Below are 26,932 nucleotides of genomic sequence, written 5' to 3' on the forward strand. Positions count from 1 at the left end.
TCAGATAATTCACAAGAAATCAAGCACCAGGAATTATGAATCATAAACTGGAAGGCACAAAGGTATTAACAAATAAATCACATAAATTTAATCAACTATTTACAAACCCTAGAATCAGCTAAACGAAACTAGACAGACATAATAAAAGAAAACATAAACATAATTAATAAGAACACAATTGGAAGAACTGAATTATATAAAAACCGAATAAGAACAATTGTAGCAGCTTGAATCTTCAATCTTGATCCAAGCCTTGAAAACTGGAAAATAAACATAAAGCTAAAGCTATAATGCTAGAATGTAATGTGTGGAACCCTAGATAGGTCAAAAGATGATCTATTTATAGTCTTAGGGTGAAAACGAAGTTCAAAATCGAAAATAACTCAAAAAATCTGAACAAACCCGCGCATAACACCGGTTCGGCGGTCAACGCGTTGACCTCCGAAAATCCTTCATAAACTTTGGCGACTGCCGATGTATAAAATCCAAGAACAAGTATCGACAGAACATTCGGTGACCGGAATGGCGCCCGCTGAATTGGTCGCCGAAGTTGCCCTTCAACTCCACCAATTCGGCGGTCAACGGCATTTGACCGCCGAAATCCATCTTTCTCGCCCCGCCCTCAGAATCTTCGTCTTTTCTCGATTTTCGGGCCCGATTCTCTCAAAACTCTTCTCTTAAGCATATTCCTTACTATCCATGCTCCAATACCACTCAATCCTGCATCAAAATAGCCAAAACTACACTCGACCGTGAAATCATGAAATAATACGCAATGAACTCCAAATAATAATAAAACGAGCGTAAAATCGACTTAAACCGCAGAATATAAACCATATAAACCATGCAAAATGAGTGTTTATCAATTCCTAACAACTACAAAAATACTTCATAAAAGTATCCATTTATAATTTAAGTTTAATTCTAAAGCAAATATAAATGAATGATATAGTGTCAATCTAAGTGTAAATCTAAGTCTAAATCTATATATATATATATATATATATATATAACATAAATATAATATATACATATATATATTTCTCAGTTCGGTTAGTTGCAAAACTGCATCAAAAATTAAAAACCGAAATCGAATCGAAAATTTTCAGTTTTCAATTTTCGGAATTGAACCAAAAACCACACCAACATATGCGAAATCGCACCGCACTAAAATAGTGCGGTTCGATTCGATTTTGCGTTGCGGTTCGATTTTTGCTCACCCCTACTTTGGAGCAATCATAACGAAAATCTCCACATTACTTGGTAAATTTTCGAAAATTAGAGTAAGATCTATTCTACGTAATAAAATTCAAATTCATATTTTCTAATAACAGCCTGTCTTGCATGCGGTGGTCGCACTCCAGTGCGACAGGTCCGTCTCGACCCGCGCCCCAGACCCGAAATCCTAACTCCTAAATTATTACATTTATTTATAATAATTATTACTTTTAATAAGCATGAAATATACATTTGTTCACACGAATGTATACTTATATAAATCTAAGTATTTACCTTCATTTAATATAAAGTATTATATTTTCTAAAACTTAAATTCTATAAACTAAATCCTAAACCCTGTAAACTAAACCCTAAACCTGAACACTGAACCCTAATAGGAGTATTTACTTTTAATAAGCATAAGATATACATTTGATCGCACAAATGTATACTTATATTAATATAAATATTTATCTTCATTCAATATAAAACATTATACATATCAATAATTACTTTTTCTTAGGATAATAATTATTTGATCAAATAATAATGTAATTATTTATGCTTATTAAAAATAATTATTGTTATCATAAAAAGTAATATTTGATATGGAGAAATGTAATGTTTCAAAAATACTCCCCCGTCCACGAAAGAACTTCCTATCTTTCCTTTTTGGGACGTCCACAAAAGAACTTCCTACCTATTTTTGGACTATACCCCACCACTTATAATCCTCTTACTTTTCACTTTTCACAACTCCCAATATTAATTATAACACCTTTTAACCACTCTCAATACACTCAACTACTTTTTATCTACTCTCAATACACTCAACAATATTTTTTCTTAAAACCCGTGTCACCCTCTCCTAGGAAGTTCTTTCATGGACGGAGGGAGTATTATATTAATTGTAATTATTGTTGTAATAAAAATTATTTATTATTATAATAAAAAGTAATTATTATTATTATAAAGAAAGATAATATTTTTAAAATATTACAATTTTCACAATTTTGAAGTTAACTACTTATATTAACATAAATATACATTTATGCGAACAAATGTATATATTATGCTTATTAAAAGTAACAGTTATTATAAACAAATGTAATAATTGGGAGCACGGGTTAAATCCAAGCAAGTCAGAATTCCTAATCAGGAACGCGGGTTTGAAGCTGGGTCGACCCGTCGCACGCCTATGCCACAGTCACACAGGATAATTCGCGTTCTAACAAAGCAAATTAGCGCGCGCGCACACACGATTGCGAGCCCGACTCAACATTGTATTTTCCTACATATCTTTTTTTTTTCGCAATATATTCCTAAATTTTTATGAAATATAGAAAAATGCGGGATATTATACCCTGTGGCAAAGGCATCCTGAGGCAGGAACGTCCAAATCTGTGATGCAATGACGTAACGAACGCTACATCACCCACTCTACACATGGCCGTCTCTCATTGGCTGTTATCAGCATCACACGGTTCTATTAATTTCCATTGCAAATTTTCCCCTACTTTCTTTCTTTGCACTTTAAACCCTCTCTCTCTCACCTTACTCTCTCTCTTCCTAAAAACTCAACAGATACTCCTCGGAATATCTTTTGTCAACAAAAGGGCCGAATCAAAATTTGAAATTGATTTGATTTTAGTTGTAGTGGGAGCTATTTCGAGATTTCTAGAGAATTCACAATTTGAGCTTTTTTTCTTGTTTGATTACTGTATTTGTGTGCATGTTTTCTGTGTGTATAGAACAGTGGCTGCAACTGTAAGTTTTCGTTTCAGCTCTTTTTGCCTTTGCTTTCACTTAGGGTTTCTTATTTCCCTTTTATTTTTTCCTCTTCTTGACTATTTGCTGATAACTTGGCTTCACCTTGAAGCTGCGATTTTTTCTTCCCACGAAGTTTCAAAATCAAGAATCAATTTCTCTCTCTCTTTTCTTCCAAGAATTGAATAGACTTATCTTTCAGGTTTAAAAGAATTGATTTTGAGGGTTTTTCTGAGTGATCGTGGGTAGAAAAGGAATTGATTTTGGTTCTTTTATGGTTGCGATTGCTGAATTCCACCCGACTGCAATTGTGTACAGTGATGGGCTTAAAAGTGTATGCTTTAGCTAATCTTTTGTTTATAGGTTGAAAACTAGTATTGGAGTTTTCTTGCGTTGTGATTTTGGGAAGAGGATGATTTTTCAAAGTAGAGAATTTTGAGGTTATGATGAGGCACTCAGGGTTAATTTAGTGATTTTGGGGGCGGAAGTCATGAGTTCTGGTGGTAAGAGCAGAGGGAAAAAAGAGGAGGGGAATCATGACAAGTCCGAGTCGAGATCGGTAGAAGGAGTTTCTTCCAAGGGATCAATCACTGCCTCTGTGGAATTATGTATTGATGAGAAAGTGCTTGTTGACCCCAAATCCCTCTTTATTGGATCAAAAATTGGTGAGGGAGCTCATGGCAAAGTTTATCAAGGAAGGTCTGTGCTCTTTTTCAAAAGTGATTCTTGTTTATTGATTGATAGATGAGTTAATTGAGCTGAAATTCAATCTTTAAATGCTTTAAAGCTTGTGTTTAATTATGTGGCATTGAGATGACGTTATAATGCGAATAGATTATGATGTGAAAGGAGCAATGAATAGCTATGTTCTGTAGATATTCAAACAAGAAACAATCCTGTTTGTTTGGATTTTGAGGTGGGCCTAAATGTTGCATCTCTTGTGTCTTTTAAGCTTGTTCTTATCTTATTTGGTTTGTTTTTTGTTTTCTATTCTGTATCAGATATTTGACTATCAAGATAACCTTTTTAAACAGGTATGGTGATCGTATTGTTGCTATCAAAGTTCTTAATTGTGGTCAAACATCGGAAGAGAGGAGTGTCCTTGAGAGTCGTTTTGTCCGGGAAGTGGCAATGATGTCTAAAGTAAAACATGAGAACCTTGTCAAGGTGAGCATGTATTTGTATATACTTAGTGTTTCCTATTTATAGTATCAGTATCATAAAAAATGTTTCTCTTTCGAAGAAGTCCTGAAATGTCCCAAGTTCTCCCATCATTTAATCTTGTTATACTTAGTGTGATCTAAATCCCTCTGCAGTTTATTGGAGCTTGTAAGGAACCTTTAATGGTGATAGTTACTGAGTTATTGCCGGGGATGTCACTTCGGAAATATCTTGGGAGCTTGCGTCCTAAGCAGTTGGACCTGACATTGGCATTAAACTTCGCTCTTGATATTGCTCGAGCAATGGATTGTTTACATGCAAATGGGATTATACATAGAGACTTAAAACCCGGTATCTTGGCCTGCTGAGCTGTATAAGAATTTTCTTTTTATTTTTTTGTAATTTGTAACCAGCTAACATCATTGTAGACTATGTTTTCTGTTCACCAAGATTCATATTTTTAGTATTCTTCTTAATAATCATTACGATTTCTTTCCAAGCATCATGAAGATTATTGTTTTCCTGGTCCAGATATTTATATTGTTAGATTGACCACCATGTGAGCAAAAAATCATTCTATAAATCTTTATTTGGGTCTTTTTGTACCTTTTAACTGAGAAGAAATACGCTCGAACCCCTATGGTGCAGACAATTTGCTGCTCACGGCAGATCAGAAGTCTGTGAAGCTTGCAGATTTTGGTCTTGCCAGAGAAGAAACTGTCACTGAGATGATGACTGCAGAAACCGGGACATATCGCTGGATGGCACCTGAGGTTTCCATTTTTCGATCTAACAGTTTCTAACCACAGTCATTTTCTTGTTTTTGAAGAATATTTCTTGTTGTCTTAGTCTATATTGTTATCACCTTTCATTCCACATTTCTATGCCACAAACTGAAATGTGCTTTATAACAGTAAACTTATTTCGAAAACTTGCTTTGGGAATTGCCTAACTAACAATAAATATGACATTCTGCAGTTATACAGTACTGTGACTCTTCGTCAGGGGGAGAAGAAGCACTACAATAACAAAGTCGACGTTTACAGTTTTGGCATTGTCCTCTGGGAGCTGCTGACGAATCGCATGCCATTTGAGGGAATGTCAAATTTGCAGGCTGCTTATGCTGCTGCTTTTAAGGTAATGAGCAAATGTATCCGTTTTTGTTCTCTATGTTTTACCTAGTCATTGTCGAGCTATGCCCTTTTAAGTTTTTTTAGTAAATTATTCGTATCTAAAAAACCAAAACATAAGACTAGCCTAAGGGAGTGAGTGAAAAATTGAATTCTTGGATTCATAGTTTGTGCCTATTGAAGATGTGAAATGTAAGTCTAACGACCTTTTCATGACTTGGTGGTCTAGAAGTGTCTGCTTTCATATGAGATACCTATTTATAATAAAGAGAGTGCTTCTAATTTAAAACGTTGTCTTATTATGAGGAAACTTGAAGAATTGAAGTTTGCTCTGATGCACCTTTGGTTGAGTTGTTGGTCTGATTCTTGAGAGTATTGATCTCTAGTGATGCTGTCGCTATTTAGTTTCTCGAAGCATCTTAGTTTTCAGTCTGAACGAGCTGCGCCTTTCTTGATTTGTGACTAACTTGGTACTTTGCAAAAATGCAGCAAGAGAGGCCTACTCTGCCAGACGAAACCCCAGCCGAGCTCGCGTATATAATCCAGTCGTGCTGGGTTGAAGATCCAAACATGCGACCTAGCTTCAGCCAGATCATCCGGATGCTCCACGAGTTCCTCTTCACGCTCAAGCCCTCCTCGTCACCTGACCAAAGCAACTCCTCCGAGGCAGAACTGACCAAGAACGGTGCCATCATCGAGTTCTCTAGCCGAGCCAAAGGGAAATTCGCCTTCCTTCGCCAGCTTTTCGCCACCAAGAAGGCCCTCAACTCATAGTTGATGCTGCTCACTTCGAGGAAATGTGATGAACAAACACTGTTTGATGATGATTTTGGGAAATTTATGAAATCAAGTAGAAAGAATTAGTGTATTTCATAGTAGAACCATGTGTAAATCTATAGGCACTGTTTCCCCTTCTGGAGATTCTCATACAAAAAATGCACCCAATTTTACGTTATTATACTGCAACCAATCTATATATAGAATTATAGAATATGGAATTCATTGTTCTAGAACGAAAAAAAAAAGAGAGAAAACAGAATGAAGTTTTAGGAATTGAAGGGAGGCAACCAATTTATTTATTTGAAATTATTTATCTTTGAATTATTTGAATTTTAATTATTATGAAATATGAAATCATTGAAACTTTTATATTATGTCAGTTTATAAATTTGTTTAGTCGTAGATGTATAATTTTGAATTATAAGTTATACCTATTGAAATACTCTCTTCGTCCAACGAATCTTGACACGTTTGGTTTCGGCACGAGAATTAAGTAATTATAGATTAGTGTTTTAAGTGTGTAGTTAATAAAGTATAAAAGTGATAAAGTATGAGAGATAATATAATAAAAGTGATAAAGTATGAGAGAGAAGGTAATAAAAGTGATAAAGAAGGAGATAGAAGGTAATAATTATTACCTTATTTGGAAATGTGTCAAGATTTGTGAGACGGCCCAAAAAAGAAAACGCGCCAAGAGTTGTGGGACGGAGGGAGTAGAAAGTTATATTCTCAATTACTTTTAATATATAAATTGGGCCTAAATAAACCATTTGCAGCCTATCTTGATTGGGCCTCATTAAATTTTGAGTTAAAGTTATGTGTGTATATTTTAAGGCCCATTTTGTCACCAACTATAAGTCAATATCAGGCCACATATTATTGTAAATTTGACTTTGAATTTTAAGAAGTGATCACCAACTTAACTCTATAATTTTTCTTTAGCCACATATCACTCAAAACTTTATTTCATTTAAATCCACCATCAGCCTCCATCTTCCTAAAACTATCTGTTTCTCATTTCTGAATAAGCACGAAGACATTGCTGTTTCTCTCCAACGTGAAGCCTCATACCTGTTTCTCCTCTTGGAAAAGCTTCAAAACCGAAACACAAACAATTTTTCTGAGTAATTTCTACCCCAAAACCAAATCCAGTACACCATACATTCAAGATCAAAGAACACAGCTGTAAGTATCTTTCCCAATCGATTTATCTAATTCATGAGAAAACAATAAAACTTTACTCCTTCACATAAAAGAAATTAGAAAAGTAGAATGACAGAGAGAGATTTGAGGTGAGTTTTGGAGGAAGGGCTGTTGATGAGCCGGAAAAGGGAAGGGAGGGGGCATCTGTCACGGACGAAGCGGAGGCTTCCGTCGATGCAGGGACATCGCTGCTGCTGCTGGTCGAGAGAGAAATGAGTGAAGGGCTTGGTGGCGTTGGGAGGGAGGGCGGCGTCTGGCCGAGAGAAAGAGAGGGGTCAGGCGATGGCAGAAGAGTGAGGGAGAGGGTGCATTCTGGTGCTGTGCGCGTTCTGTGAATTGAAAGAGAGAGAGAGAGTTTGGGATGAATTGATGTGTACGTCTCTTTACTCTTTACGTCGGAGCGCCGCCGCGAAAGCCGAGAAGTTCAACGCGCTCAATACGTCGGGAGCGCCGCCGCAAAAGCCGGATCATCTCAAGTCCCACTTCGCCCGTGTCCAAAGGGAGACAAAATTTTTCGAGGGCTTCTACAACACTTGCCAGGACAATTGGGGGAGTGGTATGAGCGACGATCAAATCTTCCAACAAGCCCAGACGATGTTCGAGGCGAATTTCAAGAAGCAATTCTCCTACGTCAAAGCTTGGAAAGTGCTTCGTGACTGCCAAAGATTCACGTCGCAAGCCGGGGATGTCCACTCCGCCAAAAAGTCGAAGGGCTCCGATGGTGGAGCAACCACTACTTCTTCGGAGCCGAGTGTCACGGCGAGACCCCAAGGCCAAAAAGCGTCAAAGCGAGACAAGGGCAAGGCGAAGAAGGGAGAATGGTCTTCGGGAGGAGGATCGGCATTCTCCGACGCCCTCGAGAAGGTGGCTGAAAGCATGAAGGAGCATGCTCTCAAAACGGGGGAAGTCGCCGAGGTCAAAAAAATGCAAGCCGAGATGAAACGGGAGGAGATGGATATGAAGCTCTTGAACAAGGACACGGCGGGTATGACGGATGCGCAATTGGCCTTGCACAACCACCTAGTCCAAGAAGTGCTCAAGCGTCGAGGGCTTATTTAAATTAGGAAATTATGTTATTTTTTATTTTATTATCGTATTTTAATTATGTTTTTAATTTTATTTTAATTATTGTAATGTTCAATTTTAATTTTAATGAAATTTTAATTTTAAAAATAAAAGTGTAGAAATATGAATTATGTGGAAATGGGGATCTAAGCACCCACCTAAGACACAATGCATTGGAGAGGGGTGTGTCTTAACTCTTAGGTGGGGCCCACTCCTAAGTCACCCCTCTAAGCAACAAGTATTGTGGATGCTCTTAGAGAGAGAATCGGGGGTGGTTAGTTATTTTATTTTACCTTAATTTTTCTAAATCGGCTTAAAATTCAAAACTCATGGACCTGAGTGAGCATTATGCCTTTCGTATATGGGCTTAAGCTGTTAAGACACAAATGATGTCATCTTTGTTATGGACTTAATCTATTATGTTTAGATTTAATTTAAGAAAAGATTTTTATTTGTTAATTGGTCCAATGATTTTTAAAAGTTTGCAAAATAGATTCTTAAATATTAAATTATTTTAAGTTTTGGTTAGGCCCTTATATTTTATTATTTGGATTCATCTAACTAGGTGCGGCCCGATTAGGACGTAACATTTTATTTGAATTATTGAAGTTAGCATTCAAGTATATCAAGTTCAAGTTTCAGGTGTGGGATTTATAAGTACATATTGTGGTTAATTTTTGTCCATTTTAATATTATGTGTTTACCATATATGAATTAAATTATATCGCTAGGGGCCCGTTCAATGGGTCCAGCCTGGACCGTTCAGGACTTCACTGTCCTTGATATGCCACAATGCGATTTCATGTTAAAGTTATGGTTGGAACCTCAGTCGTCAGGGGCCCGCTCAATGTGTCCAGGACATTAATTAAAGTCTTTGGTATGCCACCGTGCGAAATTCAGTTATAAATGTTACATAAGATCATATGTGTTATCATTTTATTAATTTGGACAATTATTACATGATACCCACACTGAGTATACACTGTATGCTCATCCCACATTTAATATTTCAGGTTATTACTGTTGGAGACGCGTGAAGGGTTGAATGAGCACGTCAAGCCATTTTGCAAATAGTTGATTTTAATTGCAATGACATCTAAGCATCTAATGCTTTACTTAGTCAAGTTTTGTGTTTTAAATTGATTTCAAATTATGATTGAATTAATAGTTAAATATCTTCATGGCTTATTTATGTCATGATTTGGGACAAATATGTTGATTGTTGGCTTTAAATCAAAGTTAGTATTTGAATATAATATTTAAAAGTTGATATCTTTAAAATCGTTTTAAAAAGTATTTTAAAAGTTTATTTAAAACTGTTTTAAAGGTTTATATCATTTCAAGGTTTACATTATTTAAATTGTTTTTAGAATATATATATATTATATATATAGACTTCCGCATTAAATATTTAGTTAAAAATTTAGAATTAACACCTTTATTAGATTAGGGTGTTACATGATTTATTTAAATTGAGCTATGTCCCTCTTCAAGTTTATGTCCCATGAAACAAATTATTCCCCGGTCCCTAAATAATTTTTTAAGAGGAAGAGGCACGGATTTTAAGACAAAATTATTAAGTATATTGAAAGTGATGAAAATATATTATAACTAGTGACTCATCCAAAAACACCTAGCGGATTGACTCGAATTTATACGAGGTCGTCCTAGGGTGGTAAGGTGACTCAAGTCGTCTCACAAGGAAGACTTAGCAGGGCTCTAATCGTGTTACTCACAAGAAACTGAAAGGAAATCTAAACACTCTAATCGGGTAATTGGGTCTGACACTAACTCGCACTCTAATCACCAAGACGTAAACAGAAGGAAGCAATAACGTTAACTAATGCAGTAAACATATAATAGCGAAGAACATAGCGATGGAACATTAAACCTAACAATTAGGGTTTTAATCTAGAACTCTAAATACGCGATCAAACTCATAAACAACAATCAATTTGAAACTAAAGCATGAAAACTAAATCAAACATCCGATTCAAGTTCAATAAAGACCTTAATCACCATAAACGAATTCTCTAAACATTCACCAACAAGAGGGAAAACGTAGGCATCAACAACGAATTACGAGTCGCGTAAATTATCAAGATTCAACACAAATGATCTCAATTCATCACATTCATCAAAGGCATAAAACAAGAGATTCAAATAATCAAAGGATTCATGACTCATCCTAAAACACTTAGCGGATGGACTCGAATTTATACGAGGTCGTCCTAGGGTGGTAAGGTGACTCAAGTCGTCTCACAAGGAAGACTTAGCAGGGCTCTAATCGTATTGCTCACAAGAAACTGAAATGAAATCTAAACACTCTAATCGGATAATTGGGTCTGTCACTATTTCTCACTCTATCACCAAGACGTAAATGAAAGGAAGCAATAAAACATTAACTAATGCAGAAAACTTATAAGAACTAAGAATATGGCTTTTAAACAATAACGTAATCAACTAGGGTTTCAATCTCGAACTCTGAACCAAACGATCATAAACTCATAAATATAAACCATTAATTATTACCTAGGCAAGAAACTAAATCAAGCATCAAATTCGATTCACAGAAATCTTCAATCACCATAAAAAAGATTATTAAACATTCACCAACAAAAGAAATCCGAAGGCAACAATAACAATCCAACGATTCACGCGCTTCATCAAGATCAAACGTCAACAATCTCAAATCCTCACATTCATCATCATAGCATTCATCAAGACATAAACTAAAGAATTCAAATAAACCAAAGGGTTCAAATTAACTAAGGAAAATAAAGGGGTTCTTACACAGCGTAGCAATCCAAGAAAACTAATCCGATGAGATGATAGTTGGAATCACAAGCGATCCAATGAATCCAAAAGTGAAAGAAAGTGTTTTGAAACTCTAAAAACAATGGAAAATGTATGGAATTCGTCCCGGAGGCTGTTCTGATCGGAAGTGTCAAGTAAAACCCTAAAAATGGGTTTTTATACGAAAATCCGTAACTGCCGGATTTGAACAGAGGCGGCGGCCGCCGTGAGACGGCGCCGCCGTGAGGGCCCTTCGCGGATTCCTTCAAAGGAGTGCACGGCCCGCGCTGTGGGGCTGCGGCCGCCGTCTGGACGGCGCCGCCGTGACACGGCGGCGGCCGTGAGTTTGCTTCCGAAAAACACTCGAAACGATGCTGAAAATGCTAAACGACTCACGAATCCTGCACACGACATTAATACACCAAAAAGATCATCGAGCACGTGAAAAATAAGGCAAAGAGGTATAAAACATGCTCGAATGCACGGTAGAAACACTAGCAAATACTGCCCAAAAAACGAGGTAAACAACCCCCCCACACTTAAATCCTTGCTTGTCCTCAAGCAACAAACACAAAATCGAAAGAAAACCCACAAGCGATTCTTCTCACCAAGCAAACACAAACCAATCCAAGTCCTTCAAGAAATCAATGTCCTCCAATCAAGTGTTCAAAGCTAAGATTTAAAAGTGCAACATCAAGGTGATACAACTCAATCCGATCAGACCCAATTCTCCGCTAAGGGTGAATTTCCTAATGCAATTTCCTTTACAATCATGTCTCATTCCTTTTTCATATTCTTTCACTTTTCACATTTTTTTTTTTTGGGGTTAAGCTATTTTCGCTCTTAATAGATGGGCCATAATTCACGAGATTGCACTTTTGGAGGTGATCCAAAATGTTCTCGTGTGGTTTCCCATGCTCATAATGAAATCATTAGAGGAGCAAAGACCCAGACTATCAAAAACTCAACAACCAACCAAACAAAACAAAACAGAGACAGATATTAGGAAATTGCACTGAAAACACTCCCCTTAGCATCTACCGGACAAATCACGTCAAGAGTTGCTCATCAGGGTGTTGCACCAAAACCTTAAACTAATTACACTTCATTAGGAACAAATCAATCAAGAAAACGAGGACAACAAACCAAACAGACACAATCCAGAATCGCCAGTGAATTACCATCAATCATGTTATGTACTTAAAAACAGACAAGAAGACAAGAGAAGGGGACCATTCGCCCCAAAACAAGCAAAACAGGGCACCACAACCAAGCATCCTAAAATCCGCATGCAGCACAATCAACAACACCACCAAGACAAAACCATAAAACCCCCACTACTCATAAATCACGCCCCTCCCCCACAGAGAAAGACATGCACTGTCCTCAGGGCACAAAAAAGAGAAAGTTTAAGAACATCCCTGGATAGGAGTGCAGCCAACACAGCAACGGCGGTAGAGAGAGCGGCAACCACAACCTGTAAAATGAGCAACCACAAAAACCCACAAAAGAAGACAGCATAAAACAAGAAAGAAAAGAAAGAAAAGAAAAAAAATATGTACAAAAGTGGGTAAAAGGGACGCTCAGTTGGGGCCCCGAGGGGGGCCCGGGGGAGGGTGCCAGAACTGGTCCTGGTTCTGCAAAGAGAAGGCGGCCCACTGTCTCTCTAGGTCGGCGAGGTAGTAGTTGGTGTCGGTGAGTCCCCGGCAACGGCGCCAAATTTTGATTCAACCCAAAACACGTAAGGGATTGACTCGCAATCGTACGAGGTCGTCCTAGTGTAATAAGCTAACCCAAGTCGTCTCTCAAGGAAGGCTAAACAGGGCTCTGATCATGCTACGCACAGAAAACAGGAAATAAACCTAAACACTCTAATCAGAAGGTTGGGTCTGACACTCTCTCTCCGATTAAGACGAACTTCGATTCTTCTTCAGACCATTCAACTAAATTCTGACTTTACTTTTGTTCACATATCAATCAATGTGAGCACAAAATCCTGAGACAACAAAATTAGCACAAAAGCTCAAATCATTCAACTCTTAAGTGAAAGAGACCAAAACAAAAGTCAATATAACACGTAAACACCCAGAGATTCATCACAAAATAGGGCTAAACAATTCATATAAACTAAGAGAATCAAAATGAGTTCTTACAAAACGTAGCAATCCACGGAAACCAATCCGATGAAATGTAAATTGACATCCAAAGTGATCCAATGAATCCACAAGCGAAAGTAAATGTTTTGAAACTCTAAAAACCTTAGGAAAAGTGTGGAAAATCGCCCTAGAGGCTGCTGTGTTCGAAGATATCAAGAAAAACCCTAAAAATGGGTTTTTATACGAAAATCCGTAACTGTCGGATCTGGCCAGGGACGGCGGCGCCGTGGACGGCGGCCGCCGTGGGACGGCGCCGCCGTGAGGGTGCTTCGCAGATTCCTCAAAAAAAAGGGCACGGCCCGCGCCGTGGGGCCGCGGCCGCCGTCTGGACGGCGACCGCCGTGGCACGGCGGCGGCCGTGAGCATGCCTTCGAAATTTGCTCCAAACGATGCTGAAAATGCTTGACAACTCACGAATCCTGCATACGACAATAGCACACCCAAAAAGATCATCGAGCACGTGAAATATAGGGCAAAAAGTCATGAAACACGCTCGAATGCACAGCAGAAACATACGCAAAAACTGCCCAAATACGAGGTAAACAACCCCCCCACACTCAAATCCTTGCTTGTCCTCAAGCAACAATCACAAAATCGAAAGAAAATCCACAAGCGATTCTTCTCACCAAGCAAACACAACCAATCCAAGTCCTTCAAGAAATCAATGTCCCCCAATCAAGTGTTCAAAGCTAAGATTTAAAAGTGCAACAACAAGGTGATACAACTCAATCCGATCAGACCCAATTCTTCGCTAAGGGTGAATTTCCTAATGCAATTTCCTTTACAATCATGTCTCATTCCTTTTTCATATTCTTTCACTTTTCACATTATACTTCTCTCTTTTTGTTTTTTGGGGTCAAGTTATTTTCGCTCTTAATAGATGGGCCATAATTCACGAGATTGCGCTTTTGGAGGTGATCCAAAATGTTCTCGTGTGGTTTCCCATGCTCATAATGAAATCATTAGAGGAGCAAAGACCCAGACTATCAGTAACTCAACAACCAACCAAACAATTCAAAACAGAGACAGATATTAGGAAATTGCACTGAAAACACTCCCCTTAGCATCTACCGGACAAATCACGTCAAGAGTTGCTTATCAGGGTGTTGCACCAAAACCTTAAACTACTTACACTTCATTGGGAACAAATCAATCAGGAAAACAAGGACAACAAACCAAACAGACACAATCCAGAATCGCTAGTGAATCACCATCAATCATGTGATGTACTTAAAAACAGGCAAGAAAACAATAGGAGGGGACCATTCGCCCCAAGACAAGCAAACAGGGCACCACAACCAAGCATGCAACGTAGTGATAAAGCATCAAAAACTCCGCATGCAGCACAATCAACAACACAACCAAGACAAAACCATAAGACCCCCACAACGCATAAATAACGCCCCTCCCCCACAGAGAAAGACGTGCACTGTCCTCAGGGCACAAAAAGAGAAAGTTTAAGAACATCCCTGAATAGGAGTGCAGCCAACACGGTGACGGCGGTAGAGAGGGCGGCAACCACAACCTGTAAAATGAGCAACCACAAAAACCCACAAAAGAAAACAGCATAAAACAAGAAAGAAAAGAAAGCAAAGAAAATATGTACAAAAGTGGGTAAAAGGGACGCTCAGTTGGGAACCCGAGGGGGGCCCGGGGGAGGGTGCCGGAACTGGTCCTGGTTCTGCAAGGAGAAGGCGGCCCACTGCCTCTCGAGGTCGGCGATGTAGTAGTTGGTGTCGGTGAGGCCCTGGTTGTATTGGGCAAACCGAGCATCATATGCCGACACTTGGTCACGCAAACGCGTGACGTCCTCGCCGATGGTATTGACACGGCCATAGATGTCGCCCAACTATTGCTGCATGGGCGTCACTTGGCCACCAAGCTGGTCCAGATGACCATAGATGTCGTCGATCCTGTTATAGATGCCGCCCACCGAGTCCTGCACTGTATCGAAACGGGAGTAGACCTCCTGGCGGAACTGGCCAAAGGACTCGTCAAAATGGGCCTGAAACTGCTGGAAGGCATTGGAAGGGCCGGCCTCAGGATGATAAACGAAAGCAGGTGGTGGCACAGGCTCCTCCTCCTCAGCATCATCGTCCTCATCATCGCCGTCTAAAACATGGCGCACCGAGGATGAAGCGCCTTCGCTCCGGTTGAGTTGCAGGATGATGGAGCGCATATTAGGGTGTTGGGCCTGAGGGATGATGGTGAAATCAACGGCCACAAATGTCTTTAGCTCTGAGCGATCGATCGTCCTAGTGACAGCGGCGCGCAGGTGGTCGGGGACCTGGGTCGGCGGGAAGAGGCCGAAATGGAGGGCCAGGGCGGTAGAGATAGGACACAAGGAGGGCTTGAAACCCCCGTGGCGGGCCATGGTGTGCAGCTGGTTCCAAATGATGGTGGTGGCGTCGATCTTCTTCTTTCGCTTTGCACACCAAAGCATATAGGCTTCTGACGCATTCACTTTGTTGGCCTGTTCCTTGCCCACAATGCAGAAGGACAAGAATTTGTGTAGCACGCCGATGTCGGCGTCTATGAGTTGGTTGCTAGGGGCACCCTGATCGGTCCAGGTGGGCAAACCCGTCAATTCTTTCCAAGCATTCGCGGCCACCCAAGTATCCGGCATGCCCCTCAATCGCTTCGGGTGAAACCCAAAGACTTCATTCATGATCCGGTAGGTGACGACACATGGCCTATTCAGCATGCGACAGTGGAGCTCGAACTTGTCGGCGGTCATGTTGAGTGTGCAAAGGAACTCCAAATGCAGCGGAAGCAAGCCCGGCGGCGTGGTTTGTGAAAACTTGTAGAGTCCCATATTCTTCAAATGTGCCTCGATGGCCTTGTCAAGCTTCAACCTTCTGAGCAGTGGCCAATCAAGACAGCGAGGTTGGGTGACTTGCTTCCCTTTTAACGCCGTCCACCGAGTGCCCTCCCAATCTTCATAGATGGCGAACGGGGCATTGTAGACATGCCGGATATCTTTCGGTGGCGAGGGAAGGCGGGGGAGTTAGATAGGCGAGGCCAGCGGGCGGCTAGAAGAGGCCGGCGGGCGGCTAGAAGAGGCCGGAGGGCTAGGTGGGGCCTCATCCTCGTCGTCGGCGACTATGAGGTGGCGGCGGCGCTTGTAGGTGGTGAGATTCGCCATAGAATGAGCTGGATGTGGGCAGACGGCGGTGGCTGTGCTGACGGCGGAGGCGGTTCAGACGGCAGCGGCCGTGCAGAAGGCGGCGGCTGTGGAGCACGGCGGCGGCCGTGGTCTACTGAAGGCGGTGGCGGGGCAGCGCTGTGTCGGCGGCTACGGCAGAGGCTGTGTGGCAGGCTGCAGCGGCGGTTGGGATGGAGGTCGGTAATGGTGGAGACGGCTGGGGATTGGTGGTGGAGTTTGGTGGGCGGCGGTGGGAAGGGAGGGCGGTGGTTGGCAGTGGGGAGTGGTGGTGTGCAGGTGGTGGTGGTTGGCGGTGGTCGGATGTGGGTGGAGGTTGGTAGTGGTGCGGTGGTTATGGAGAATGGAAGAGAGAGAGAGGTGGTGAGGGAGGCGGGGAGGGGGCTGATGGTGGGGGAGGAAATAGGGTTTAGTTTTTATAGGGAGGGGGCGGGCTGGGCTGGGCTGGGCGGGCTGGGCTGGGGGTGACGGCGGCCGCCGTGCACCCCCTACGGGGTTTTTGGTTGAAATTGGGGAAATGGATGGAAATGGGGGTTACGGCGCCCGCCGTGGGACGGCGCCCCCCGTCCCCCCCCCCCCCCCCCCCCTTTTTGTGGATTTGGGTTGCAGAGACGTACGGCCGCCGCCGTGGGGCGGCAGCGAGTGTCCCTGGGCGTCCAGCGGCCCCTTCTCGCCGTCTTCGAGCTCGAAGAGAGTCCGATAGGCCGAATACCTGCATAACCACAATAAAATACAAGTAAAAACCCACTTAAAACCAACCAAAAAAGTAGAAAAACACCTCAAAAACATGCTCCACACAAGGCGAAAGAGAAAAAGTGAGAGAAAGAAACGTGGGTTGCCTCCCACGAAGCGCTCTAGTTAAGGTCGAGAGCTCGACGGTATAGAGCATATCAAAACGTTGGGTCGTGGAGTGCTTGAGACTCCACTACCACGGCAACCACTTCATGCTTCAGGTAGGGCTTCACCCTATGCCCGTTGACCGTAAATTGTTCATCTGTGCCTTCCTTGGTTAACACCACAACTCCGTGATTGAGCACTTCTTTGATGATGAAAGGGCCAATTCAACGGGACTTGAGTTTTCCGGGAAAGAGTTTCAACCGTGAGTTGAACAACAGTACTTTCATGCCCGGGTGGAAATCCTTTTGCACGACACGACGATCATGCATTTTCTTCACTTTGTCTTTGTAGATGCGTGCATTTTCATATGCTTCATTGCGCAATTCATCAAGTTCTTCCATTTGTAAGGCTTGGTGCTTTCCTGCGGATCGAAGGTCCAAGTTTGCGGCCTTGATAGCCCAATAAGCGCGATGCTCGATCTCGACCGGCAAATGGCAAGCTTTGCCATACACAAGACGGTAGGGACTCATCCCAAGAACTCCTTTGAAGGCGGTCCGATATGCCCATAGGGCATCCGAGAGCTTGATGGACCAATCCTTGCGCGATGGTTGCACGGTCTTTTCAAGGTTGCCCTTGATTTGCCGGTTGCTAGTTTCGGCTTGCCCCGAAGTCTGCGGATGATAAGGAGTTGCAACCTTATGGGTGATGCCATTTTTTCTCATAAGCTTCTCAAACAATTTGTTGCAGAAGTGTTTTCCCCCATCACTAATGATAGCACGGGGGAACCCAAAACGGCACAAAATGTTCTCCTGCACAAACTTGATGACAACATTAGCATCACAGGTCCTCGTGGGGATTGCCTCAACCCACTTGGACACATAATCAACCGCCAATAAAATATATTCAAATCCATAAGAAATGGAAAATGGTCCCATGAAATCGATGCCCCATACGTCGAAAATTTCCACAACTAAAATGTTAGTTAGGGGCATCTCATTCCTACGGCCAATGCTTCCCACTCTTTGACAACGGTCACAAGCAAGATAAAATGAATGAGCATCCTTAAAGAGGGTTGGCCAATACAAACCAGATTGGAGCACTTTGTGGGCTGTCTTTTGTCCGCCGAAATGGCCTCCACAATGAGCGTCATGACACCACTGTAAGACGCGTTGTTGCTCTTCATTGGGCACACACCTTCGTATCACTTCGTCCTTTCCTAACTTGAACAAGTAGGGATCTTCCCAATAGTATTGCCTGCAAAGAGATAGAAAACGCTTCCTCTCTTGGGAAGTGAGGTTAGGTCGGAGTTCTCCACAAGCAAGATAATTGACAATATCTGCAAACCACGGGACCGAAGTCAATGCGTATGCATGCTCAAATGGGAAAGACTCATGAATAGCGGCATCGTTTGACTCTACCTCATTTTGTTCAAGTCTAGACAAGTGATCGGCCACAGAGTTTTCACTCCCCTTTCTATCCTTAATCTCAACATCAAATTCTTGCAACAATAAAATCCAACGGATAAGCCGTGGCTTGGCCTGGGACTTAGTCAACAAATATCTTAGAGCCGCATGATCACTATGGACGATTACTTTAGAACCGATAATATAAGCACGAAACTTGTCTAAAGCAAAAACCACAGCAAGCAACTCTTTTTCAGTGGTGGTGTAATTCACTTGTGCACTATTCAAGGTGAGACTAGCATAGTAAATTACACGCAACATCTTATCCACACGTTGACCAAGCACCGCACCAACGGCGGAATTAGAGGCATCACACATGATTTCAAAAGGCATAGCCCAATCGGGTGCAACCACAATTGGAGCTGTGCTCAACTTAAGCTTAAGCAACTCAAAAGCATGCATGCAAGAATCATTGAATTCAAAAGGCACATCTTGGGCAAGTAAACGGCATAAAGGTTGACTAATCTTAGAAAAATCCTTAATGAAACGCCGGTAAAACCCGGCATGACCTAGGAAACTTCTAATCCCTTTCACATCAATAAGTGGAGGCAACTTTTGAATGACCTCTACCTTGGCCTTATCGACCTCTATACCATTTTTAGACACGACGTGGCCAAGAACAATGCCACTAGTCACCATGAAGTGACTATTCTCCCAACTTAAAGTCAACCCACTATTTATGCACCTTTGCAACACCAAATCAATTTTCGCCAAGCAATCATTAAAAGAGCAACCAAACACGGAAAAATCATCCATAAAAATCTCAACAAAATCACCTATCATTTCCGCGAAGATCGACATCATGCACCGTTGGAAAGTCCCCGGTGCATTGCACAATCCGAACGGCATCCTCTTCCAAGCAAAGGTGCCGAAGGGAGTGGTGAATGCCGTCTTGTCTTGGTCCTCTGGTGCAATGGCTATTTGGTAATACCCTGAAAGTCCATCAAGAAAACAATAAAAATTATGACCAGCTAAATGATCAAGCATTTGATCAATAAAGGGGAGGGGAAAGTGGTCCTTTTTGGTGCCTGCATTCAATTTCCTGTAGTCGATGCACATGCGCCATCCCGTCACGGGGCGGGTTGGCACCAACTCTTGATCATCATTAAGGATGACAGTGATCCCTCCTTTCTTCGGCACCACGTGCACCGGACTAACCCACTCACTATCGGCGATCGGGTAGATGATCCCTTCCGCCAATAGCTTGAGGATTTCCTTGCGAACCACCTCCATGAGGACTGGATTCAATCTCCTTTGGCCATCTCTCTTGGGCCTCGCCCCTTTCTCAAGGTGGATCCTGTGCATGCAAGTGGCAGGGCTAATGCCTTTAATATCGGCAAGGCCCCATCCAAAAGCTGCCTTGTTTTTCCACAATACCTCCATCAATGCCAACTCTTGCTCGTGCGTAAGCTCGGCAGATATGATCACGGGCTTTTCCGCCTCTCCTTCCAAGTATACATACTTGAGGTTCTTGGGGAGCTCCTTGAGCTCCAAGGTTGGCTTAATCTTTATGGCATAGTCAATCACCACGGCCTCATCAATGGGGAGCTTAGCTTTGCGGGCCCGCTTTCTTTCTTCGGCTTCACGGGCAAACTCCTCCATGTCCGCGGACCCTGCAAAAACCTCAACAACTTCTTGCTTCTGCACAAAGAATATCTCGGCCAAGCCATCAATAGCATCAATATAAGAACATTCATTAGTGAGTGAGGATGATGGCATGGCTCGATTATGATGCACAGAGAAAGACACTGACTCTCCTAACACAATCATCTTGATGGTGCCATTTTTAACATCTATCAATGTGATAGTAGTTGCCATAAATGGTCTTCCTAGCAAAAGGGTATGTTCTTTGCCATTTTCGTGTACCTCTCCTATCTCCAAGACAACAAAATCAACAGGTACAATCAAACCACCCACTCTAACAAGGATATCTTCAACTACCCCATGAGGATACCTCACCGACCTATCGGCTAATTGCAAGCACATACGAGTGGGTTTCAAATTTCCTAACTCTAATTGCTTGAAAATAGAGTAAGGCATTAAATTGATTCCAGCCCCCAAATCTAACATCCCCGAGGCCTCCTTACCATTACCCAAAGCAATATTAATCACAAAGCTACCTGGGTCTCGTTGCTTGGTCGGTAAGGGCTGTTGCATTATGGAGTTTGCAACCTCGAACCTCCTCTTCTTGGAGGCCAACTCTTTAAAGAACTTCAGGTAGGCTGGGACATTTCTGATCACGTCTAGCAACGGCAGGTTCACGTTCACCTTTGCCAACATGTTGTAGAAATCGGTGAACTGTTGGTCCAGCTTTTCATTCTTCAACCGGCTTGGATAGGGGACCGGTGGCTTATATGGCTTGGTAGCCTTGTGGAGCTTCACTTCGAGCTCCTGCTCTTTCTCCTTCTTCTCCTCTCTTGGCTGCAGCGGCTCCTTTACTTGCTCTTCAATGCGGGCTTCCTTGGGTGGTTCTTCCACAGGGGCTTCCACTTTGTTGTTCACCACCTTTCCACTGCGTAAAACTGTGACAGCTTGGGCTTGGTGGGGCTGCAATCCTTGCCCATGGAGCTTCCCTGGTGGTTGCTGCTGTTACATCTGGTTCAATGTCCCGGAGAGCTGCCCAACGGTTGTCTCGAGACGCTTGATTGTAGCCGACTGGGACTCCATGCTCTGTTTGGTCATCTCCATAAAGGATTGCATGGTGTCCTCGAGAGACGGCTTCTGCGGTTGAGCTTGCTTCTGAAACTGTTGGGGGGCATTTTGGTATTGTTGCTGCTGCTGAAAATTCCCTTGTTGCATAGGGAACTGTTGATACTACTGATACTGCGGGGGCTGCTGCTGCTGATAAGCTTGAGTGTAGTTCTGCTGCTGAGGAAAGGGAAGCTGCTGTTGAGGTGGGTAGAACTGCTGCTGGTTCTGATACCCAAATTGCTGAGGAGGGCGGCGGAATTGATTTCCTTGATTTGATCCCGACCCTTGGCCAGGCGCTTGGTTCCTCCATCCAGAATTCTGCTGAGCTCTCCAACCCGAGTTGGAATTTTGTTGCCCTTGATTAAACATGGGCCTCTATTCAAATTGAGGCCTCCCTGGGTATCCCTGGGCAGCATAGACCTCTGCCTCCCCTTCAGGTGTGAACTCCCCCATTCGATGGCACTCGTTGGTTCCGTGGCTGAAGTCGCCACATATGCCACATCCTTCTGCTGGCGGTGCTTTAACGGGTGGAGTCTCCACCTGGTTCATTCTTAGGTACTGAACTTGCCTCATCAAGTCCGCTACTTGCTTCTGCAGCTCATTGTTTGGGGCTACTGCATTGGCTTCGACCCTCCTTCCTCTGACTGATTTTTGTTGAGAACTCGCGGCCAGTGTGTTGAAGATCTCTTGGAGCTCATCAGCTGTCTTCCGGGCGATGTTGCCCCCTGCTGTACTGTCCACCATAAATTGTGTCGTCTGAATCAATCCGTCATAAAAGAACTGCATCAACATGACGGGAGCCAACTGGTGCTGCGGGCACTGGCGGAGGAGCTCTTGGAATCTCTCCCAAGCCTCGTGGAGGGGTTCGTCTGCTCCTTGCATGAAGTTCATTATTTGGGTCCTAATCTCCTGAGTCTTGTGATTAGGGTAGTACTTGAGCATGAACTTCTCACACGCATCTCCCCAAGTAGTGATGGAGTTCGGCGGCAAGGACAGTAACCACGTTCTCGCCCGGTCCTTGAGTGCATAAGGTAGGCACTTGAGTCTCAACTGATCTTCGGTGAGGTCCAACAGCGGGAAGGTCTGCACTTGAGTGCAGAAGTCACGGATGAACTGTAAGGCATCCTTACTGGGCATCCCATGAAAGAGCGGCAGCAGGTTTGAGTCGTTGGGCTTCAGATTGTAATTCCGGACTGCTGTGGGAAGCACTATCGCTGAGGTGCTAGTGTTCCCGATGACCGGCCTGGAGAAATCTCCCATGTACTGTACATTCCGCTCCGCCATGGCTTCTTGGTGAGGATTGGGACGAACTTCTTCTTCTTCTTGCTCACGCCCTTCACCGTTCTCTAACGATCTTCTAAGTCAACTGAGCGTGAATCCTCAAAGTCTTCCAGAATGGGGTTGGAAGTGATTCTCTCTTCACAATCTTCCTCTCGAAACTGTGATTCCACAAGGTTTCTCGAACTGGACTCGGACTCCTCCTCCAGGCTTGACAGGATCTCACGGGGTCGATGAATGTTGTCGTAGTAAGGTGCAAGCTTTCTCTTCAAGCTTCTACATCCTTGCATACACAACACGAACAAACAAATCAAACGCACCGGAGGGAGAAAAATAACCGAGTTAAAAGAAGGAAACAAAAATAAACACAGAAAACAATGCAACACAATCAAATGCCTAAAGCCTTCCCCGGTAACGGCGCCAAAATTTGACTCATCCAAAAACACCTAGCGGATGGACTCGAATTTATACGAGGTCGTTCTAGGGTGGTAAGGTGACTCAAGTCGTCTCACAAGGAAGACTTAGCAGGGCTCTAATCGTGTTACTCACAAGAAACTGAAAGGAAATCTAAACACTCTAATCGGGTAATTGGGTCTGACACTAACTCGCACTCTAATCACCAAGACGTAAACAGAAGGAAGCAATAGCATTAACTAATGCAGTAAACATATAATAGCGAAGAACATAGCGATGGAACATTAAACCTAACAACTAGGGTTTTAATCTAGAACTCTAAAGCATGAAAACTAAATCAAACATCTGATTCAAGTTCAATAAAGACCTTAATCACCATAAACGAATTCTCTAAACATTCACCAACAAGAGGGAAAACGTAGGCATCAACAACGAATTACGAGTCGCGTAAATTATCAAGATTCAACACAAATGATCTCAATTCATCACATTCATCAAAGGCATAAAACAAGAGATTCAAATAATCAAAGGATTCATATGAACTAAGAGAATCAAAATGAGTTCTTACAAAACGTAGCAATCCACGGAAACCAATCCGATGAAATGTAAATTGACATCCAAAGTGATCCAATGAATCCACAAGCGAAAGTAAATGTTTTGAAACTCTAAAAACCTTAGGAAAAGTGTGGAAAATCGCCCTAGAGGCTGCTGTGTTCGAAGATATTAAGAAAAACCCTAAAAATGGGTTTTTATACGAAAATCCGTAACTGCCGGATCTGGCCAGGGACGGCGGCGCCGTGGACGGCGGCCGCCGTGGGACGGCGCCACCGTGAGGGTGCTTCGCAGATTCCTCAAAAAAAAGGGCACGGCCCGCGTCGTGGGGCCGCGGCCGCCGTCTGGACGGCGGCGGCCGTGAGCATGCCTTCGAAATTTGCTCCAAACGATGCTGAAAATGCTTGACAACTCACGAATCCTGCATACGACAATAGCACACCCAAAAAGATCATCGAGCACGTGAAATATAGGGCAAAAAGTCATGAAACAGATTGAATGCACAACAGAAACATACGCAAAAACTGCCCAAATACGAGGTAAACAACTAGTATTGAAAGTAATGAAAGAATGTAATAATTAGTATTGTGAGTGAGATGAAAAATTAAAAATAAATGGGATATTATTAGTGGTGGGATAGTATTCAAAATGACTAGGAAATTACTTTGAGGATGACCCAAAAAAGAAATATATAAAGTTATTTGGGGGACGAATAGAGTTTTATTCTTCAAATACTAAAATGTGTTTTTAACATTATATGATTAATATATGTTACTTCAACTTCAAGGACATTCAAATGATAAATATATTTTTTATTAACAAAAATTTAGGGTTTAATCATCATCCTTAAAATTCTAAAAAATAAATAATATATCTCTAAAAATGTAAAATTATATGCACACAACTAAAAGGAAGAAAGGGTGTATTCAATAAATCATATTAAAGATGATTTAGAGCTGACAAACTATGATCCATCACGTACGTTTTAACTTTTAACTAGCGTGTAATCTATTGAATTTTGATGGAAAGAATTGGGAGCCAAGAAAATCAACGTTTTTAGCGACTCCTAACTAGTAGTAAATCAAATGCAAAGAACCTACCAGGCTCAGGATAACAAGATGACAGCTTACATGATCAAGGTGAACGAGTTGCAGTCAAGCTTCGAAGAGTTCACAGTCAGCCAGGTACCTAGAGAAGACAATAGCCACGCAGATGCCTCAGCTGATAAATATGAATTTTCACCTCTTGGTGTGTCATATAATTTGATGTTTAATTATGAGGATTTTGTGTGTTTGATGATTTATTTGAGCTTATATTGGTTTATGGTCAAGAACTTGTCACTTGCTTGTTGTTTGAATGAATTTTTAGAAATAATGAAGCAGAATTTGGAAGAATTGGCCGAAATAAAAGTTGTAGTTCGTCTCGAGAGGAGTTCGTGAGCGCAAACGGATCATAAATCGGAGTTCGGACGAGGGAGAACGAGCCAAAACAAAATCGCTGCGCAAAGCTGTCAGAAGTTCTATTTTGTCATGCGGGCCAATCATGCGGCCGCGAGTCGCTGTATTTCCGCCCAAAAATTCTATTTTTTAGTGATTTTGGGTATTTTTGAGAGCTACAAGACCTAGGGCATATAAATATTCCCTAAGAACTTATTCTTCAAACCTTTTATCAACCTTTTATTACCTTTTATCATTTTTTTGCAACTTTTGGAGAGCTTTGAAGAGACGAAGAACATCATTGGAGCAAGAACAGAAGAATCTCAACTTTACTACGATTTTTATTATTGAATGTTTATTTGTTTATTTGAGATACTGATTTTTAGTCATATGTCTATGTGTGGCTAAAATCCTTTTTTTCCAGGGTTTAGGGAGTAGACGTGATTTGAATTTCTGACTGTTTGATTCAATTAATTGAGACTGTTATTCCTTTTTATGTTCTTGTTTTAATTGTTTGTTTTATTGCCTGATCAACAATTCAGCATAATCATAGGTTTTATTTTGAGATCGGGAGATGATGATTATTACCTGAACTAAGAACATATAACACATTTATTTTAATTCTAAAGGGAATTGATAATTGTGAGGGCATTAATCCTAGGAACTTTTAGGAGTTACATGTTAGAAGTGTGATCCAGGGATGGTAGCCTTGCATGTAATCAACGGTTTGTATGCCACGGAAGTGGGTATGAACTAGCTTAGAGATTGCCTTAGGAATCATCTTATTAATTGAATTGAACATGTTAGTTAGGAGAATCTGTTGAAACCTTTGCCTTGGAAATTTTTCTCTTATATGTTACTCTGCATTTTCATAGTTTGATTTATTTTCTTTCCAGTGTTTATTTATTTAATTTATTTTCAGAACCAAAACTCTTAATTTCGTTTGTCCAGATAGAGTAGAATAATTGAGGATAGGAATTGGTTAATTCAGTCTCTGTGGATTCGACCTTGTCACTGCTATACACAATTGCACCCGTACACTTGCGGTGTGTCAAATAAAAGCGCGAACAAGTTTTTGGCGCCGTTGCCGAGGACTTATTTTTATCAGTACTATCTGTTAATTGTTTGATACTGATCTGAATTTTTTTTTGTGTTTATTTAAATTATGTTCTTTGTCTTTCTTGCGGTTCTGATTCTTGTGCAAGTAAAGCCACACTAAACACGATGGCTGCTACTGCAGAAGAAGTCCGTGCGTTGAGAGAACAGTTGCAGGTGTTGTTGGATGCTCAGAAAAATGTTGGCGAGCAGAAACAGGCCCCAATCAATGAGGCGTTCACTCCGCAATATCATTTTCACGAGCCTCCAAGAGTCAACGCAAACAATTTTGAGCTCAAGACTGGTTTAATCACGATGGTGCAGCAAAACCAGTATGGAGGCAAAGCTGTGGAGGATCCCAATGCGTATCTGGCGCAATTCTTAGAGCTGTGCAGTACTGTCAAGATGAACGGAGTCTCTGATGACGTTATACGACTCCGCTTTTTCCCTTTTCACTCAGGGATAAGGCAAAGTTGTGATATCAAACTCTGCAGCTCAGGCCAATCCAACATGGGGGGACATGGCGGATCTTTTCCAACGGAAGTTCCATCCTCCTGGGCTTACATTGAAGTTGAAGATGGATATTCTTCAATTCCAGCAATTTGATGAAGAGACTCTAGCATAAACATAGGAACGGTACCAGGAGAAATTGAGGAAGTGCCCGTCCCATGGCTTTGATGAGGGGACTCTGGTGGTCATGTTTTACAATGCATGTGGAGAGCGTACG

The 26,932-nt window shown here is 42.0% G+C and overlaps 1 protein-coding gene across 1 annotated transcript; it reads left to right on the plus strand.

Moving 5' to 3' along the window:
* The first annotated feature begins 2,749 nt into the window (after positions 1–2,749).
* LOC131019747 (serine/threonine/tyrosine-protein kinase HT1-like) lies at positions 2,750–6,234 on the plus strand. The gene is made up of 6 exons (XM_057948332.1): positions 2,750–3,684; positions 4,020–4,152; positions 4,302–4,497; positions 4,795–4,919; positions 5,125–5,283; positions 5,766–6,234. The coding sequence occupies exons 1-6, from the start codon at positions 3,476–3,478 to the stop codon at positions 6,048–6,050; spliced, it is 1,107 nt and encodes a 368-aa protein (XP_057804315.1). The 5' UTR covers positions 2,750–3,475; the 3' UTR covers positions 6,051–6,234.
* Positions 6,235–26,932: the final 20,698 nt, after the last annotated feature.

The sequence above is a fragment of the Salvia miltiorrhiza genome, chromosome 4 (assembly GCF_028751815.1).
Source record: "Salvia miltiorrhiza cultivar Shanhuang (shh) chromosome 4, IMPLAD_Smil_shh, whole genome shotgun sequence".
NCBI classification, from domain to species: Eukaryota; Viridiplantae; Streptophyta; class Magnoliopsida; order Lamiales; family Lamiaceae; genus Salvia; species Salvia miltiorrhiza.